This window comes from Strigops habroptila, chromosome 5, assembly GCF_004027225.2.
Source record: "Strigops habroptila isolate Jane chromosome 5, bStrHab1.2.pri, whole genome shotgun sequence".
NCBI classification, from domain to species: domain Eukaryota; kingdom Metazoa; phylum Chordata; class Aves; order Psittaciformes; family Psittacidae; genus Strigops; species Strigops habroptila.
Genome location: NC_044281.2, coordinates 75,956,842 through 75,976,939, shown reverse-complemented (window position 1 = coordinate 75,976,939; position 20,098 = coordinate 75,956,842). Strand labels below are relative to the sequence as shown.

The 20,098-nt window shown below is 41.7% G+C and overlaps 1 protein-coding gene across 1 annotated transcript in view; it reads left to right on the top strand.

The window, feature by feature from the left end:
- The first annotated feature begins 16,706 nt into the window (after positions 1–16,706).
- Positions 16,707–20,098, top strand: part of RAB11FIP2 (RAB11 family interacting protein 2) — a 34,136-nt gene continuing 30,744 nt past the window's right edge. Inside the window, exon 1 of the mRNA XM_030487361.1 lies at positions 16,707–17,804. Within this exon, the coding sequence (XP_030343221.1) occupies positions 17,452–17,804 (353 nt within the window). The 5' untranslated portion in view covers positions 16,707–17,451. The remainder of the gene's footprint in view (positions 17,805–20,098) is intronic.

Genomic DNA, 20,098 nt, shown 5'->3' with positions numbered 1-20,098 from the left:
TCCCAAATCACAGTTTCGCAGCAGAGCCTGGAGGGCAGTGTTTTAGCCAGCCTATCTTGAAAGACGTGTCAGTTTAAGCCCTGTTGTCATTCAATTAATCTCCAGCATGGCCACAGTGAAGAGAGAAGCTCTCCACTCCAGATAGCCTGGATAATCATTAATTAACTCATTAGTCTTGCTCACTTCACATTTCCTTTCCTTTCTGTGCTCTACTGTCATGACACCACTAGATGTTTTCCCTTATTTTGACAGGGCTAAGAATTTCTCTTTGGGTTGAGGGGTGGGGAGGGTGTTGTGTGTGCTTTTTAGTTTTGATTTTTTTTCCCCCCAGATTTTGGAGTGCTTTTAAAAGAATTTGATGAGCACCTGTGATTTCATCTGGAAGCTGTTTTTATCCTCATGCTGTGAAGAGCTAACTTCCAGATCACCCTCTGGTCCACATGTCTATCAGATGTGTTCATGTTGTGCTGGGCTGGGCAGGGTGGGGGGTTTTTTCACTATGAACTATGACTGTATCTGACCCTTAGCAATGACTGCTGCAGGTGAGTTCTAAAGCTATCTTTTTTATCTATTCAGATAAAACTCAGATGCTATGCTACAGGTATGACCTTCTGCTGTGCTCTGTCCAGGGGACCACGAGTTATTGCTCCCCAGGGAAGGCTCCTTTGCCACCAGGGAGCCTTACCAGCTACAGCAGAGTCAAATATTATGGAAACTCTAAATAATTGCCATGTTTCCTTGTGGTTTTATTTGTTATTCATCCCTTGCCATACAAATTCTGTATCACTGTAAAAGACAGATTATCAAATAAAAACCCCATGATTATTTCTTTGAATTCTTTCTCTCTCAGGACAGAAGAAACTGAGGTGATTGTGTGAGCAATGGATTAGTTTAGCTTGAGCAAGTGCCCCCAGATGTGGCTCTAGAGTGTAATATCACCTTTCTGTTGTCTCTAAAGTACTTCCACTCAGGAAGTATGGGGAAAAAGACACAGATACATTCTCCTTAGACAACAGAAGTTAGCAGACTTAGATCTAATTGTGATTACTCTTAGGTTAATAGTGGGATTATGACTGACTCCAGTAGCTGTGATGAAGAATCCACATATAGAACAGGTCAGTTCACAAGAATACTCAGCTTCTGGGGACAGGGCAAGTGAAACAAATCTTGTGTAAAGACAGTCGATATCTTCTTATAAGTAAAAAGTTACAAATAAAATAGGACAGATTTGCTGGGTCAAGGCAACATCTATTTAATTTACATATTTAACTATATTTGTATCTTGTGCAACTGAGATAGAAAACTGCACTACAACTCTACTGCAGGGAAGGCTCTTCATTATAACTACAGGCTTCTAAAAAATCATTTTCAGGCTTTTCTACCTCTATCTACTCTTCCACCATGATAAATGTTTAGACATATTATATAGCTATGTTTCTTGAGTTTTCCAATGTATATATATTTTAATGGCATCTACAGTAGTGTTTAAATGAGTATAAAGAAATAAAATGTATGGATTTCAGATGCTTCTGAGTTTAAAAGCAGACTGAAAAAATATGGAAGTGAGGAAGTGATGAGGTATAATGAACCACAATTGCTTTGCATTTGGGATTTTCAAACATGTTTAAACCATTGGAATCTTTTCTTGCATTCAGACATATTTCAAAGAGCTTTAAAGATTCTTTCTTCATATAGATGCTGTGCATTGGGAATGGGTGTGAATCAAAGCCCAACTCTGGACATTCCTGTTCCAGGATGGCTGGATGTTCCTGCATCGCTACCTGAATTTTGCAGCTGAGGTCCCTCCCTGGTATTTCCAGGATTGCCAATTTTTATAACACTTTGTGTAAGGTACCATTTGAGTACTAAAATTCTATCAGTGAGCTCTGAGGGCTACAGCTTGGAAGGAAGGGATGCTAATCTTCAGCCGCAGGACTGCTGCCTGGAGAATGGACTGCAGGGACAGATGAGGTTTCCAGTGACTACCAGTGGAAGCTGCAGTATTGCATGTCATGTCCTGTGAAATGTGATTGCTTTCCCACCTGAGCAGGGTGTACTGAGCTAAAAGCCACTACACAGTGATGAAGTGGTGTGTGGCTTTCATGCCCAGGTTGCTGCAGCCACTGTCAGAGTAACTGGGAACAGAGTAAGAGGGAAAGGGGAGCAAAGTTTTCTGCTAGACACAAAGGTAAGGTGAGCTGGATGCAAGCAAGAGGTCTGTCAGGAGGAATCGAGAAGATGATTGAAGGAGCACAAGACAAAGCCATGTCCAAATTAAGATGAAGAATTTAAGATGGGGATTTTTCTTCTAGGAACAAGACAGGACTACACAAAATCAGAAATAGCGAGAAGAGGTTAAGCCTACTAGAAGGACAGGGTTGATGTTTGCAAGATGAGGATAAAGATGGTGAGATCAGTGTTTGAAAGAGTTGCTGTAAGAGATGGTACATGTACCATACTGCTGAAAAGGGAATGAAAGACAAAAAAGGAGGGTGTCAGTTCATATGATTTTAGACATTTCAGGAGTTACTGTAGAGTCTGCACAGAAAAAAAATAACAGGCCAACAATGTTGAAAAAAAGAAAAATAAAACAAGACAGAAAAGTGAATGAATGAGCCTCAAGATCTGTGATGTTGGTGAAACTTTCCACACGCTCAGCAGGAGCTTCCTAGAGTGTCTTCTAATGCTAAAAGAGAAACACCTAAGAAAAGCGTCAGTAGCTAGGACTGCATCTTCTTGAAATTTAAAGGTACAATTGCGCATACAGCTTCAATATAAAGCAACAGTCTAAACTGCCTGGGTTACTGTCTGACTTCCTGCATTCATTTTTTTATAGTCTATTGTTTCCTGTTAAATATTTCCGCGTTGGTGATAATGGAGTACAATGCTTTTTTTCTTCTCCTCTCCTGAAGGTATACAGCAAACTGGGCTTTATATCCAAATATATGAATCTCATTTGATATTGAGTTAATGGCTACTTTCCAAAATACAACAATGCCTAACCCTGCTGTGATTTATACAAAAGCCAAGTTCAGGGCCAATTCTCATTTTCAGCTTTCTCTGACAGTATCTCCTTGTCTTTTTTTTTTTCCTTGTTTATTTCAACTCAAGAGGGACTCAGGGTGGAGGGGAAAAATGTGGAAGTTATGCTAATGAAATTCTGCATTTCCCTTTTAAAGATACAAGCATAATCTTTTACTGACATGCTTCTTGCAAATTCAAGCATGCAGGATCAAAATTCAGAAGTATTCTCACTCTCAAAAATAAAACAAATATGTAAAAATCTCTAAAGCACAAATTCAAATCAGAGCAGAGAACACTACACCTTGAAATCAATAGTCATGTTCAAATATAAAACTGAAATTCCACCACTAAAGATGCTGTGTGGTGAATCTAGCCCAAGCTTTTGTCTGGTGATGCAGTTTATCAAACGTCCCCACACGGGGAATGGGAGAATGAAGCGATAGCAGAGAGTCACCTCTCCAGGAACCAAACCGACTGCAACTTGTCTGGTGTTGGATGTCTGGTTCTGGTTTTACTTCTACAAGGCTGAACTTAAAACTATATATTCTTGCTCTCTGCCATTTGACAGAAGAATGTACTCAGCCCCCTAACATTTGCACTGCCTGTCTTGCTGCCATCGTTAAGAGAATCTACTCCCTTGTAAAAATGCAACTACACGTGTTTCATAAAAATTGATATAAAAATAACAACACCGGGGTACTCACATCTTTCTGGAACAATTGAATTTTGAAACAAGCATCTCTGGTTCTTCCTCCTGCAAATGGATCAGATTACATTTCACTAGGTAATAAAGTGTGGTACAACAGCCTGCCCAATCTGTTTTCATCTTGTCTTGTACAAAGTCTCAGATATACTTACTCATTATTCAAACTAATGGGCCTGTATTTGGCATATATTGAATGTTAGCGCTCTCCTTGGAAGTTGCAGAGGTTAACTGCTCCTAACAGTCTCTTTCCTTCCTCTCTGGGCATGTTTTCACCATGAATAATAGAAACAACAGAACTGAATGTCATAATACCCTAGAATGGAGGTGCTGGTGCAAACCATAGCGATGAAGTAATGGTAGCAATTTTTTTGTCCTAATCCCTGATCATCCCAATGGAACCTAGTCCGTACCTGGAAATGTTTTTAAATGCATCAGGGAAGGAATCTGCTTCTGCCAAAATGCTTGCAGAATTAAAGGTCTATATTATTAAGCATTATTATCATTTTTTATTCACTTTACTGGTAGAGTTTGAGTGATTGTGGCTACACATAAGGAAGAAAAATGCTGTCATAAGCCAAACTGGAGATGTTACAACCTACATTCAGCTACTATTTTAGAGGAGGAAAAATATCTTTCTAAATACAAATGACCTAATTTAATGTTAACTATGAGCTAAATCATGTAGTCCTGTAAGTGGTCCTGCTTCAGCAAGTTGAAAATCACTTTTGAAAACAGAAGCTTAAAAAATATTGTACATAATTCCTAGGCTCTATAGCAAAGAATTATACAAGCCGAGAATTATACACGCACGAAAAATGAATAAACTGTTGATACAGTTGAAATGTTTTCTTTGCTCTCATTTTGTGCTATAACATTTTTCTAGTGCCTGCACTCCAAGTAGATACATCACATTTTGATGTAGTTAGGCTCTTTTCAAGGTGTGAAATTGGTAAGCACCAACACCAAAGGAGAAGAAATCTTTTAATACTGCGCTGTGCCACTTGAAGCAGTATTACCCTTTGGCTTTGAGCCACCAAACTCCAGTGAGAACTATTTTATAGCACATGACTGTAATAAAAGATATTTAAACACGGCCTAACAATGGATTAAACTAGTAAGACATAGTTTGTGTTAGATCCCAAGGATGAATATCAAAAATAGAGGCAATAGTTTTGAAACAACAGCCAGCAGTGAAAAGTTTACTTCTAATATAAACCAGACAGTCCCCAAAATAATTTGTGGTTTATTTAATTCTTACCGTTCATCTTGTGTTCTTTTGAGTAAGCTAAAGTAAGACACCCGCCTAAAAACACCAGCTGGTTTAGATTTTGACTCTGGATCTCTAGTGAGCCGAAAAACTGTAATCTGCATCTGCAAGGGTAAGGAGTCATTCCTGTAAACAGGAAAAATAAGGATTTTGCAGCTTATGAGAAGGTGCATTTTGGGAGATGAGAGAAAAACCAACCTCCCTAATATATTATAATAAATTACTGTTTTGTCATTATCTGGTTGTATTTGCACAAACATCAATTGCATGTGAGGCCTGAAAAAGAATGTCTCATTGCCTTTAATATGCACTGCAGTATGCACCCATACAAAATCATTACTGTAACAAAACCAGCTGCGTGTAATAGAAAGCAAATGATTTACAATGTTACTATAAGAAACTACTTTATTTCACATTATCATAAAAAGAACAGCACTGAAAATTTGCATGACAAACACAAGAATCCAGGAAATTCCAAATCTAATTCATTTTTAGGTTTTAATAGGTATTAACTTATGGAGGTGAATTGTGAAGAACAATTCTTGAAGAATATTTCCAGAGAGTTTAGCTGCAATATTGGAACTTGTATTTAGTGAAATGCAAACTAGTCCAGCAGATGAAGAAAATGCATAAGTCTTAAATAGTGGATTCACTGCTGGGCCTAAAAAAGCATATTTCTTTTTACGTATTTAACACCATGCTATGGTTAAAGGTTTGGGTCCAGCAAGAGTCTCTCTTTTAAGCCATTGGGACTTAACTCTTCTGAACAAAGACTGCCGGATTAGATGCTGCTGTTCTGAAAATTTCAGTTCTGTACCAACCTGCAGTTACAGCTTTCAGCTATTGTGAAATTAAAACAAATAGACATAAGCAGTTTCAAACCCATGTTCTGCCCGGTCATACGGAGTAGTTGGGTTACTCAACTGATTTAGCAGATTACGGAGGATCAACTCCCAACTCGATGGAGTCATGAAACAAGTTTCTGTTGTATGTGGAAGGTAAGCCTATTTTATGTAAGTATGGAAGGAGATAACAGCTGTTACCAAAAAGGTGGCAGGCATGTGAAACAAAAACTAAAGTCTTGAACAAATGAAGCTTTATAAGACCCAGGCAGGACTCAAACAAATGTTCAATGAAAGTCACTTTTATGGCTTTACTTTGGTTTATCGCAAGGCAGTAATAAATGTGTCTCATTAAAAGCCAGTAAAAGAACACCACCTACACCACCGATTGCTGTAACTGCAGATATAGCAGATCTGGAATAGTTACCTAAAGACCCTCATTTCCTAGCATTTAATGCTTCCCTGTCCATATAAACTAGCCTTCTATGGATTTAAAGACTGTTGGATGCTAAAAGCAGCAGCTGTGGCTGGGAAAACGACACTTTGAAAGCCCTGTTTCTTTCTCCAGGTGAAGTTAGAGGGAGGTTGAATGAACATGGAGCAATCCTTGGCTAAAAACAAATTGCCAGAGGAGAACATGCCAACAGAAAGACAAGCAATTCCCCCATTCTGGATAGAGAGTAAGTGTTTTGCCTCAGCTTTATTGCTCAGCGGGTCAAATTCATTCCTGGTGAAATGGCAGTTCCCATGGTGAAGCCGCAAGAAAACTCTGAAACCTTCTGGCACCTGTCAAGAAATGGGGATGTGAAAGTGGGGGGAGGAACTGGCATGTAGAAGCTGGGATTAAGGGTGGGAGCCACCACATAAAAGATTATTCTTGTTCTAGTTGTTAGAACTTTTTTATTGCGTAGAATTTACATACATGCTTATTAAGTGGTTTAAAAAAGAAGCCTGACAGATATTAAACAGCATGCCACACTCTTTATGCTGCTGCCATACAGATGTGTCCAAAGCATAAACAGACTTACAGTCAGCACTCGGTTGCTCTATGGGAGAGTATCTCTGTAGTAAATTTCTCCAGAGTTTTCAGGACAATTAACTTGAGAATTGGAAACTTTTCTTCCCCCCAGATTTGATCCTTTGCTTGATCTCTCACTGCTTTCCAATTATGCAGGGAAAATATATAGCAAGTGTTTTAATACCCTAGATTGAATTTCCTAACCCTAAGCTGGCAGCAGAATTACTGGGCCAGGGTTTCTGGCACAAGAAGTACAGCTGTGTGTGAGCTGGTGGGAAAACTACTGGAATATCATGACTAGTCTTGGTGTTCATGCTTCAAAGCAGCCATGGAAAATTGAAAATAGATCAGAAAAGAATGATTTCAAGATCTGGGATATCTGCCTTGTAGGGATAGATGTATGCAGCCTAATCTGTTTACTTTATCAAAAGAAAGGTTAAGAGACTTGATCATGATATATTAATACCTACACGTGGAGAAGATTTGTAATGGCTCTGTAATTTAGCATATAAAAATGAATCAAGAGCTAGAAGCTGAAAATGGTCGAATTCTGATTACAGATAAAGCAGACAGGATTTACAGTGGGGTTAATTAGTCATCAGGAAAATGTCTACAAAAGGATCGTGTGTTCTTCACCCCAGAACCTTTCCAGACAAGACTGGATGGCTCTTTGACATAAGGAGACCTTTGAATTAGGCTGAGTGCTGGATTCCCAGGTGAGGCATTCTGGCCAAGGCAAATTTGTTAATCATGGAGTTCTCTATGACCAAGGATGTGCTGGGGCAGGCCAATCTTACTTAGTTGAACTAGTTGGTAAAATCAGCATTGGTTTATGAACCATGGTAAAACCTACATTCCAAACAGTCCCCTCTTCACAGCCACACTGATGCTCTGGAAGCCCTGTCACCTGTGCTTGGCTTGGGGCACAGCCTCCTCTTTCCTTCACAATACTCTCCATGCCCAGACTCTTCTGTAGAAAATATAAAAATGGAGCCAGCTAATCTGCTTTGTCCAATCCCACTGGTGCCATGCACAACCCAACTGCTCTAATCTTTCTTCTACCTCTTTTCTGGCACAGACCCCTAACTTCAGGCTTGCCATTGGATAGAAAAGTCAGGGGAAAATGTCTACTTTGGGAACATATACTGGATATTTCAATGTTGAAGTGAGTCTCTGTTTCTGTGGTATAAGTAATTTCAGCAATGAGCCTGAAAAATGGTACCTTGGCTGGGATTATATTTAAGTTGTAAGTACTAACATATACTTTCAACTACCTGTGAGTTTTGTTGAGTAAAGGTTATTTGCACAGTAATGTTAGTCTTGTGCCTCTTTAGTCAGCACTCTCTAGGCATTATCATTCTGCTCAAACCCAGCAATGGTGCAATTAATGCCTTACCTAAAAATGTCCATGATATTATCACTAGGGATGGAAAGGCCCAGGCAGTGGCAGGACGCTGTACAAAAGATCCTGAGACAAATTAATCAGCAAGACCCCATGCAGTACTGGTGTCCTCAACATAAGAAGGACATGGAGCTGTTACAGCAAGTCCAGAGGAGACCACGAGGATGATAAGAGGGCTGGAGCACCTCCCGTATGAAGACAGGCTGAGAAAATTTGGGTTGTTCAGCCTGGAGAAGAGAAGCTGTGTGGAGACCTCAGAGCAGCTTCCAGTGTCTGAAGGGGGCTACAAGGATGCTGGGGAGGGACTCTTCATCAGGGGCTGCAGCCACAGGACAAGGGGTGATGGGTTTAAGCTTAAACAGGGAAAGGTCAGGTTAGATGTGAGGAAGAAGTTCTTTACTGTGAGGGTGGTGAGGCACTGGAACAGGTTGCCCAAAAAAGTGGTAAATGCTCCATCCCTGGCAGTGTTCAAGGCCAGGCTGGTCAGAGCCTTGGGCGACATGGTCTAGTGTGAGGCGTCCCTGCCCATGGCAGTGGGGTTGGAACTGGATGATCTTAAGGTCTTTTCCAACCCAAACCATTCTATGATTCTGTGATTCTATTGCCCAAGTAGAGCATTTCATTATATGGCCTTTTCCATCACTGTAAATGAAGGTGGACATGCTGTTGCAGTAGTATGGGTGAGACTAAAAATGAGATTGAGCAGCAGCAAAGAAACAAGAAGCTGAAGGAAAACAAAATATGGAGATGATTTAAAATCACTTATGAGACCTGTGCCTGCTAATGCATTTTTTCAAATGATTATGACTTACATAAAATACATTCAGACATCTTCTTCTCATTAGAAATACTGAGTTGAAAAAGATATAACCAGTATCCCAGTGTGTTCCTCTTACATGAGCTTTTGAACCATAGCTACGAAGTTGCATCCAGCATTAGTATGACTTCACATCATATGTTGCTGGATGATGAGACATCTGTGTTCTTACATGGACAATCATATTTACTTCAACATCAGTGAGAGTGTTTCTAGAGAACAATTGCTGATGTCTTAGCATGGTTTCTATTTTGCTATTGAGACTGGTATGCTCCATCTTTGATTTCATATTTTTCTAGCAGATGGGATTTTCAAAAGAGCTTCTATAGAGAGCTTTTACTGCTGTTCACTGCTTTTTCACAGTTAGCTAGACAATGGTGTCAAACATCAATGGAAAAAGGGGGAGCAGCACTGGAAAAAGGGGGAGCAGCGCTGGTTTAAGCCATGCAGATACAGTGTAAGGTAATGACCAGAGGAAGAAAACAAATCACTTGTGCTAATGCAAGGTCCATTCAAAGGAGTTCAGAGGGTGACATCTATATCCTAATACTGTTAGCACTGACTTTTTTAGTCAGGCTCAACCAGAGATGGTGGCAAACTTCCACTACAATTCCTCTTTTAGAAGCAAAGACAAAGGAACATGAAAAGCAAAGCTATACATCCAACAAGAGATTGCAACACCAGGTAACTGCTTTCATTTTTATTTACTCCAAAACCAACTAAACCTGACTGCATCGCTTTGCTTTCACGTGCAGGTACATTTTCTGAGCACAATTCTAATGCGATGGTGGACAAAGTGACAGAAGAGCTTTGGTAGATTATGGAAATAATAACCAGAGGCTAAATTCTGCTGTCACACGGGAGAAAATTCTAAGTAATTACCCCGCTGCCTTCAGTGGAGCGATCCTAGATTTATATTACTGTAAATGACAGCAAAAATTGGACCCAATATAGAAATAATCTACCAAAAGTCCTAAGTATAGTTGCACAATTCAATCTGTAAATAATGCCACTAATGCACATATGGCTAATTTACATGCAGACTATGAGAACATATCCAGTGCTGATTTCCACAATGCTTGAAGCACTAGGCAGTGCCAAAATAAATGTGCAGTATTCCCATAGCCTTCATGATCCTTCCAACTTTTGGTGCTGAGGAGAAGATGCACTACAGATATTTTGGAAAAGTGACATTTTATCTGTTATATGACTAGGTATTGGATAATTCTTACAGAAAAGGCATAGAAGGCTGTCAAGCAGCACTGCATGTCTACTTGCATGAGCTCTGCAAGCTCCCTCCTCTCACTAAGTTGTTTTTATCTAATTTGTCTCTTACTGGGAGCAGAATTTTAGGAGCAGCTTGAATCTTCTAAGAATAAACCATGCTTCAAAGAAAGGAGGGTTTTAAGTAACATTAGAGAAGAGTCCTTGGAGTACGTACATTTAATGCTCATAAAACTTAACTACAGCAATTTCATTTAGATTCCTTCTCTAATCACATATTTATATTGAGACCTCGCTGAAGCCAAATTGAAATTTATATTGCTAGGAGGCAAAGATGATATAAAATCTGAATTATTCATCAACTCAGCAAGAGAAAAAAAATTCTCCCAAAATACCAAATATTGTTTTGGGCTTTCTATCAGTTCTGCAATGTGGGTGAAGAGTTAGAAAATCTACATCCTGGTTTACCAGGCTTGAAAGAAAGCACGTTAAGTCTAAATATAACAAATACATCAAACCTCCTTCCTTCCTTATAAAATATTTTATGTTATGTTATGTTATTTCATTTTACTTTTTGTATCATCAGGGAAGAAGGCTTCTCCTGTTACCAACACACAGGAGGTGTTGAGACCCTGCAGTTAACTGCAGATTAATCACGGCTGACTCAGTGCTGCAGGTGGATTCCATTAGACCCTTCAACAACAGAAGAGACATGGGGTAGTCCTCTGGTAGAAGAAAAACCCTGGGAAGAAATTTTGACGGCAGTTAAGCCTGGGAAAAAGTCTTGGGAATGAGCAGGAATTTTAAATGTGTTGTTTGAGTTAAGGAGACAAAACTTGGAGGAGGACTTTCCACTCTTTCCAAGGAGCACACTCTGCTTTAAGGTTGGTAGGTATTTTACCTGCTTGTGCAACTGCTACCTAAGTATACAAAGGCATGATGTAAGTATAACCATTTAATCTTATTGCTAATAATTCCCTTTTGTCTGCTCTCACATGGCAGTTACTGATGGTGAATGCGTAGGTTCTGTAAAGCATTTTGAGGCCCTAGAGAGGGAAAAGAAGTAGAGAAGTTCAGAACTTCCATGACTAAGAATTTTTTTTATGACGTAATTTTCTTGTATTTGCTGAGATTCTCCCTTAGAGAGTTGGTAACTTTGGATAATTTCTGAGATAATCGTCTCTGAGATCCCAGGAGGCCTATAAAGATAGAATGAATGCATGAGTTCTTTAAATCCAGGAAAAATACCTTTGACAATGTCTCAGACTCTGACAATGATAAAAGTCTCTTTTTTAAACTCCTAGTTTGTTAGGAAACCAGAAAGAAGGTCATCATTTTGAAGCTGTCTCTATTGCTAATGTTTCTTAGGTTCTTTCAAGCACGAAAAAGATTATTCTCTGCAGAGATGGCAAAATTATCCTTAACCCTCCCTATATTATTTATGTTCATTTCCAATGCATAAAAGTTGTTTGTGACCTTCAAGCATTGGACATGTACTGAAAACAAGAAAAGCATGTACACATTTAAGTCTGAAAATAGATGTTATATAGCCAATTTCTAATTATAACTCTTTACCTTGAGCCCTAGGTTGCATTGCTATGATTTTTGAACTTCTCTAGGGGTCAGCTTGGAGGTTTCCATGAAGTTTTAGGAGAGCCAATGGCAAATCTGAATCTAGCCCTTAGCAGTTAGAAGAGCTGCATGTGACTGGACCTGGAGGCATTGCTGAAGACAGTCAGAATCTGACCAGGTGTATGGCAGGACGATGGCCTTTCAGTGTGCCTGAGGTATCCCAGGTTAGAAGTGCTCAAGGAGTTTGCATGATGGGGATGCTTTGACAGAAGAGTGAAATGATTTGCCTGCTTATAATTTGTGCAAAAGCTGCTGAGAGATAGGTGTTTTCATGTTTTTAAGGCTGAAGTGAAATCTAGCCCAGGCAGCTGACTAACATCTTGAGACACAGACAGTTTGGGTCAAATCTGGATGACTGGCAAGTTCAATTATAGCATTTGATGATTGTTTTACAGCATTTAAGCCTCTTTGAACTTCACAATGGATGACAGTGTTGAAAGGCTGTGAAGCAAGTCCAACCAAAAATGAACAACAAAAAAATGATGCTACCAACACTCTTAGAGGTACCTGGCATCTATTTGAAGTCTGATATTGCATACAGTTCGACTGCCTCTGTGACTGACAAGTTTCTGGCTGAGAAGTACCATTTTTCTACCAGAACAATGGGCATTTGTATGGGTATTTGCCTGATTTCAAGTTCCTGCTCCACTTTTCAGAGACACATTTTCTCTGCTGTTTTTTGTATGATCCTGTTTAGTGCAGTAACACAAGCAAGGCAGTAAATAATGAGGCAGGGGAGACACAAATTGCACCCTAAGCAAAGTATAGGCTAAACCCATACTACTGAGGCCAAGCATCTCCTCCTTCTGAGACGACATTCCAAAAGAGTAAATGTGAAAGGTAAAAGGGAACACACAGAGTTGGACAGTGCCTAACTCACTCAGCCTCCAAAAACCTTGAACATTTTGAGATGCAAAATTTGGGTTCAGGACAGAAACGTGATGAATATTCATCCAGCCTTTAATATTCACACAGAAATACTTCCAGCTTAATGAATTCTTCTCAAACCAAGAGAGCAAAGACAGTAGCTTGAGAAAAACCTTCCAATTCACAGGGGTGAGTTTGAGCCCAGCTATTTGATTTCTGCAGTCAATTAATTCCAGTGAATTCCTGAAGAAGTCACTAATTGAAAAAACAACCACAGCTAAGATAAAGTTAACAGACAACAATATTCAGTCTCAAAATTTGCATAGTCTCTCCAGAAAATGTGCAATCTGGACAGTTGCAACAGCTACTGAAAGTTAGAGTCAGCTAGGCAGAAAGCAGAAGCTTGGTACATGTCTAGACAAAACGAGCCTGTGCCTTACAACTACACAACGTTCAAAGCAAACACATCGCCCGAGATCTGCCAACAAAGAATTATTCAGCAAATAATTTCAAAGAAGAGACAGCATTTTCATTAAAAAATAACAAAATGCTTCTTACTTCATAAACAGAAATCAGGGGGAAATTAAATTTCCAAATTATCTGCTACAGTTTACCACTGCAGGCACACGCAACTGCTCTGATCCTCTTCAGCAAGTAAGCAACTGGAAATGAGAAGCAGAAGATGGAACTGTCTCAGCAGCACAGGCAAGAAGATTTTCTTGCATTTTCTTTTGCAAGGGCAGCTGGAATATCAAGCCTGATGTTTAATCAGATGTACTGTTGGCTCAGGACGGAGAATTGAGAGGGTATTTCAAATTACTGACATTGAAAAAAATCCACTATAATTCTTGGAATTCCCTGTTTATAAAAAAAAATCTACATCTGGGCCAGAAATGCCTTGAAGAATGTGTAATAGAGATAGATGGTACACATGAGGATTAAGGTTCTGTATTAAAAACACCACAGATATCCACTGTTGTTCTGTGATAAACAATCATTTTTTAAACTCGCTCTCATCACTATCTATGAGGAGAAGGGGGATTGGAGTAGCCACCAGGAGCACAGGACAGATACCACAAATTAGAAATGTAGAAACAGCTTTCTGAGGCCAGAGACTCCAGCTTTGATGGCTTTTTCTTCAGCAGCAAGAATTCTGGGTTTGCTTTTCTCAGCTGCCTTTCTCCAACCCTACACATGTGGTGGGAGGACAGGAAGAAGTGACAAGGCAGAGAATGATACAAGAGCTATCAACCATCCTCAGAGAGAAATCCTTTTAACCACAATATAGTGCTCAAGGGAGCTACTTCTGGGTTCAAGCTCTAAATGTAATGTTTTGAGCTCAAAATCCTCTATAGGAAACGAAACCAAGGACTAGAAAATTCATGATAAAACACCCTCAGCATGAGTAGACTTCGACAGAAACCGTGATGTAGTGATGACAGCAAGTTTAAAAAGTGATTGTTCATCACAGAACAACAGTGGATATCTGTGGTGTATTTAATACAGAACCTTCATCCTCATGTGTGCCATCTATTTCTACCACAAGTTCTTCCAGCCATTTCTGCTTCAGATCTGCATTGTTTTTTAAAGAGTTTGTCCTGCACCCACAATGCTTGATCTCAAGGTGGGGAGGAAAAGCAAAAGCAAAGGAATGGTATGGTCTTGTAACCAAAAGGGTGCATAGAAAACAAAATGGATTTTCTAATGTAATATTCACTAAATCATGGGCAGTGATGAGTAAAGCCTACAGCGCATAAAGCCACTGAATGGTGGTGGTGGTTTAGTAAACGGGAATCAGAGTCATTTCTGGATTAATGCTCTAACCCAGTGCCAGGGGACATAGTGTTGCTGGAGATATCATTATTTCTCTGAGACGTTTTGTCATCTATATCGCACATCACATTCAAGAAGATGACAACGTGCCTATTCCAAAGAGGACAAAATCAAAAGGCGGGATGGCAACTTGACCCTAGAGGGGTATGAGAGGGAATAAAATATATCTGGTGCATCTTTGAGCACAATTCCCTTCAAGCACAGGGCAGGGGGAATTGAGAGGGCATCTCCCCGGTGCCCACTCCATTAGCTGAGCAGAGAGACATGAGGAAGGCTCTACTTTCCTCACGTGCCAGATTGTGCAAAAGGAATACAGGACTCATAATCTGCTTATTTTTTAAAGCAGGGAAGGCAGATTTGGTATTGTATTGATAAATTGTATGCAGAGGTACAGAAGTTCTTCCACATCCCCTCATGTGTGCATATGTACTCTAGTCAGCCCCTGTTTAGAAAGGCACAGTAACAAGAAATTATAGAATACCAATAAAAGACTAGGAAAGAGCACAATCCTGCCTGTTATAAGAACTCATAAAGCTTTTCCTAAGACGCAGCACGCAAGACATGATGTTTGACTTAAATTTCTGATTAAATAAATACATTCTGCCTACCTAAAATTCATCTCTTGTTTTGATTTGACGAGTGCATCATGCTTGGTTTCTATTTAGTGCAATGAAAAAGATTCTATTAAAACAGAATTTGTATGTGGTAAAATTCATTTAAGGAATACTGTGGTGTACATATGTCTCCCTGGTTTCCAACAAGAACCCCGCGGCTTTCCCCCATGGCCTGAGTCTCCTGCAGAACACTGTCACTATAATCCTTCCTGGCTCTTCCACCCTGAAATATTGCTACTCTTCCCCCAAGTGCAGCAGCTCACCCTGGGAGCTCCACTGACAGCTCACTGAAAAACGTTTGGGAAAGAAACCCAAGTGGGGTGGCAATTTATCCCAAAGAGTTAACATGCAGCCTTAACTTGATCGTTAGTATCTCACCAATACAAACCAAGGCAGTTAACTGCAGCATTTATAACTCTCTAAGAAATTATTACCCTGGATAATCCATTTACATGCTTTTGTCTAAAAATGATCCCAAGACACGTTCTGAAGTTATTATTTCCAACTGGACCATCTATTTTCCAGCATCAACAAAAACCAGATACGATGTGAAAGAGGAAAGAAGAGCCAGCACTGTGTCAATTACCACAGCAAGCAGAAAAATATCATTCCCAGTCAAAACTTAAATGTCATTTAAGTAGTTATTTAAATTGTGTAGAGAGATAATGTGAGCAGGGACTCAGACTAATGACTGTGTGTAGACTGGTGATCCCCAACCTGTTTTGACCCTGGACAATAATTAAGGCGCATTAAGCGCTGTGGGCAGCATCATACTTTACCCTCCCTAATGGCCTTCAGCTTCAACTTTTTAATTTCCTGGAGGTCTCAGCAGTACGAGAAGGTCTCCCAAGCTTTTTGTTGCTCACTAACCCGTGAGCTGGAGAATGGGGACTCATGAGTGAGGGGTGGTGGATGAAGTATTATCTGACTTGGCTGCTGATTTCCCTGCTTGTGACAGGGGGTGGGATACAGAGCCTTGTGACCCCCATTTATGTGGGCTTCTCTTATTGTAGAAGCAAAGTTAATACCTGAGCCTCTGCTTACAGGTGCGCGTGCACGCGAACACAGACACACATAGCCTCCATCAACAAAATTATGTGTCCTCAAAACATCTGACGGTTATTTTCACCGATTTAAAGCCAACAGCATTGTCGTGGCGGGTGATGGGGTGGAAAAGAAAGAAGCTCCTGATGTGCCTGGCAGCGGGATGAAATGACAGCTTGCTCTGGGGCTGTACAGGCCTGTGGCTGGCTCCATAGCTGCCCCTGAGCCCCTAATAGATAATATAATTATTAATAATAACAACAATGGCTGTTTATGGAAGTTCCCTTCTTCCCACAGCTCCAGTAGAGATCTCCCTCCCCTCTACAAATAAAAATAGCGATGAATTAATTAACAAGACGGGGATCTCAGGCGGGAGGGCCCCGAGAGCCCAGCTCCCCGTTATCTCGGGGCACCCCGGCCTCTCCCCGCCCGCCGCGCTGCCCGGTGCCCTCGGCAGCGCCTGTCCCGGGTGACCGGGCGCCGCACGGCGGGGAAGGGGAGGGGATGCGGCGGCGGGGAGGGGGCGAACCCTGCCCTCTGCCCTCTGACCGCCGCGGAGGCCGCCGCCGCCGCCGCTGGCAGCATGGGGAAGGCGGAAGCGGCGGAGCCGGCCCGTCAGGCCGGGCGGCGGCGGCGGGGGGGGAGCGCGGCGAGAGGCTGAGGCGGCCGGGAGGGAGGGCAGCGCCGTGACGGCCGCGGCAGCCCGGCCCGACACCCCCGCGGGGAGCGCGGCGGCGAGCCCCAGCCCCGCGCTGCCCGCCGCCCGCAGGCACCGAGCCGGGAGCGGCCGCCGGAGGCCGCAACGGGCCGGGCCGCGCTGAGGGGACCGCGGCGCAACGGGCCGAGCCGGGCCGGGCGGAGGAAGGGCCCTGCCCGGGGGATGCGCTGGGAGCGGCGGGGAGCCGGGCCGGCGGCAGCGGGAGGGGAGCGGGGGGCAGGAGAGCAGTAGTGTCGGTGCCGCGGGGGACATGGAGTCGCAGGTAGGGCTGCGTGGGGAGGGGGGGACGTGAGGACCGGTGAGTGCCAACCTCGGCCGGGAGCGCTGGAGGAAGGACCACGCTGAGCCCCTGACAGGTGTCTCGCCACACGTAAGTGCCCTTAACGCAGCAACTTGAAGACTTGGAGACTTTGTGCTTGTTATTGCTGCTGCGATCTTCAAAGATGATGTTGGCAGAGCAAGCCCAGAAGTGGTTCCCAACTCACGTGCAAGTTACGGTCCTTCAAGCCAAAGGTCTGAAGCCAAAAGGTAAAAATGGCAGCAACGATGCCTACACCATCATACAGCTGGGCAAGGAGAAGTACTCCACCTCGGTGGCTGAGAAGACCCTGGATCCTGTCTGGAAGGAAGAGGCCTCCTTCGAGCTCCCTGGATTACTCATGCAGGAGAATCCAGAAAAATACATCCTGTACCTGATTGTCATGCACAGGTCGCTTGTGGGGCTGGACAAGTTTTTGGGACAGGTGTCCATAAGTCTGAATGATATATTTGAAGACAAGCAAAGACGGAAAACAGAGTAAGTGATGGTTGGTTTTTTCATTATAATTTGTATTCTTTTACACTTGGGGAGGGTGGGAAATAGTAGCCATACATGTCAGCATACTTTGAAATGAAATTGTGATGTTTCTCTCTTCTATGGGGTGTTCCGAGCCCCAAACGTATACAGTTATGTCATTGTGGCCTGACCTCTTCTAGAGAGTTTACTGTAATCACAGTGGTTGCCCTGCACAGGGAAGAACTGTCAATAACATTAACGTTTTTTGACAGTTCTGTGTGCGACATGAACTCATTACAGTCTGTTTTTCTAAAGGTTTTTCTTCGTTTTGCTCAGGGCCATATCCCCAATCAACTGCTACCTCAGTTTGAACCATGTATGAGACTTGGGACTCCCTCGAAGCCTAGTGTCGTTCTCTTTAAAAATATTTTCCTTCACTTGCTGCTACCAAACGTCTTTAAATATTCTATATTTATGTTTTAGTGGTCAATGAACTGTAACTTAATGATGGTTTACCCCAGCAGCACGGTGCTTGATCCTGATTAGACCTAGGCCACAATCCTGCAGGCTGTTTTGTACTGCAGGCCTCAACAGAGAAGGCTGAAGAGAAATTTCTGTTGCTGCAGTCGCTTCCATCATTACCTAAGTAAGCCTTTGTCAAATAAAACTGCTGTTTGCAGCAAATTCTGGCGCTGGAATGCAAAAAAAAAAAAAAAAGACACAAAAAAGAAAAAAATACAAGCATCACAGCATTTTAATACTAAGCATCACAGCAGTTTATTAGGCTGAACTGTAAACATGTCTAAAACATAACTAAGTCTCTGGGTTTTTCAACAAAATGAGTAAAATTGCTGTAATTTCTAGTTAAGACATGGTTGCATGAAGATGGCTGGTACAAATGTAATTTATCCTTCAACATATATGGGAATAAACTGTGGGTGTAAAGGTACTGCAGGCATGCCTGTGGCTGTGTGATCTGTGTTTGTTTTAGCTATGCTTATCCCACAGAAGTAGTCCAAGAGCACCATGGAGACCTCCAGGCCAGCAGTGTGTAGGCAATGACGTATGAGCATGGATGCATTTTTTTATAGTGGTTAAAAGTACCTGCCCCGGGTGCCTTTCCTCCTTGAGTGTCTCTTCAGTAGAGTAGAAAGGCCCAAATCCCAGCTGTTAAGTTAAAGTCTGCTATTTCTTTTGTTAGTGATGGTGGGCCTATGGTGAGATGCTGGACTTTGACTAAACTGACTCATTGTCACTGACTGTGGTGGGGAGGCCTGAACCTCCAGCAGAGTCTTGAGCAGTTGGAGGTGGACGGAACAGCAACACCAGCCAGGTCTTGTTGGTCAGGCAGCTGTTCCTGCAGAAAACATCTCAAAACCTGGTCCTCCTTATGTGCAGTGGCTGAGGTTGAAGGAGCAATAAAGACAAGTCAAAGCTGTCTTTGTCCTGGCGTTAGGTCGTCTTTGCCCTGATGTTAGGTCGTCTTTGCCCTGGTGTTGGGTTTTATTTTATTGACTAAATTTTTAGCAAAGCAGTATGTTCGCTAACCCTATAATAGGAAAGAACGTGTCCGTGCAGAATCTCTTGCGGGTTCATGAGCTGAAGTATTATACTTTTTAATTGCTTATCTTTTTTAAGGACAAACCAGTTATGTTGATGCAATACATGGTGAATGCCTGTAGCCTTAGGGTCTGAATTTCTACTTACACTTGATTCAAGAAGTTTCAGTGCTCTTCAGACATGCATCTTAAATATTCCTTAATCATCAGTTGTAATTATCTTGCCAGTCAGTAGGCAACTGCCTTAGTTTAAACACCTACAGAAAAAAAGGTGAATGAATGAAGCTGGAGGAAAATATGTAAATTATTCATGTATTACTGTGAGTAACAAAATCTCTTCTCTCTTTGAGGAACCATCTGCACAAATGTTAGCAAAAGTAGTATTGGAGTCTTACAAAATTACTGCAAAAAATTGTGAGTGGGGTAATTAACAGTCATGGTGATAGTTAAATAAACAGTCAGATCTCTTCAGCATTTTTGTATGAAGTGGCTCTTCATATAAAAGCTATGTAGGGGTTCTTTATTTTCTCATTTCTTTCTCTGAAGTGCGAGAGGAGCTCACACTATGTGAACGTGCGCTGCTCTTTGCCTGTGAACTGCACTGCGGAAGATGGAGCCTACGGGGAAATCCTTACAAACAGCCTAAGTCCTGTTTTCAGAAGTTACTTGAGCATTTAAGATTGCAAATCTTCTTAAAAGTGGATGGGTGTTAGGCTTCTAGAGCCGAACAGCCGTACTTGTAAAAGTCTTCTAAGT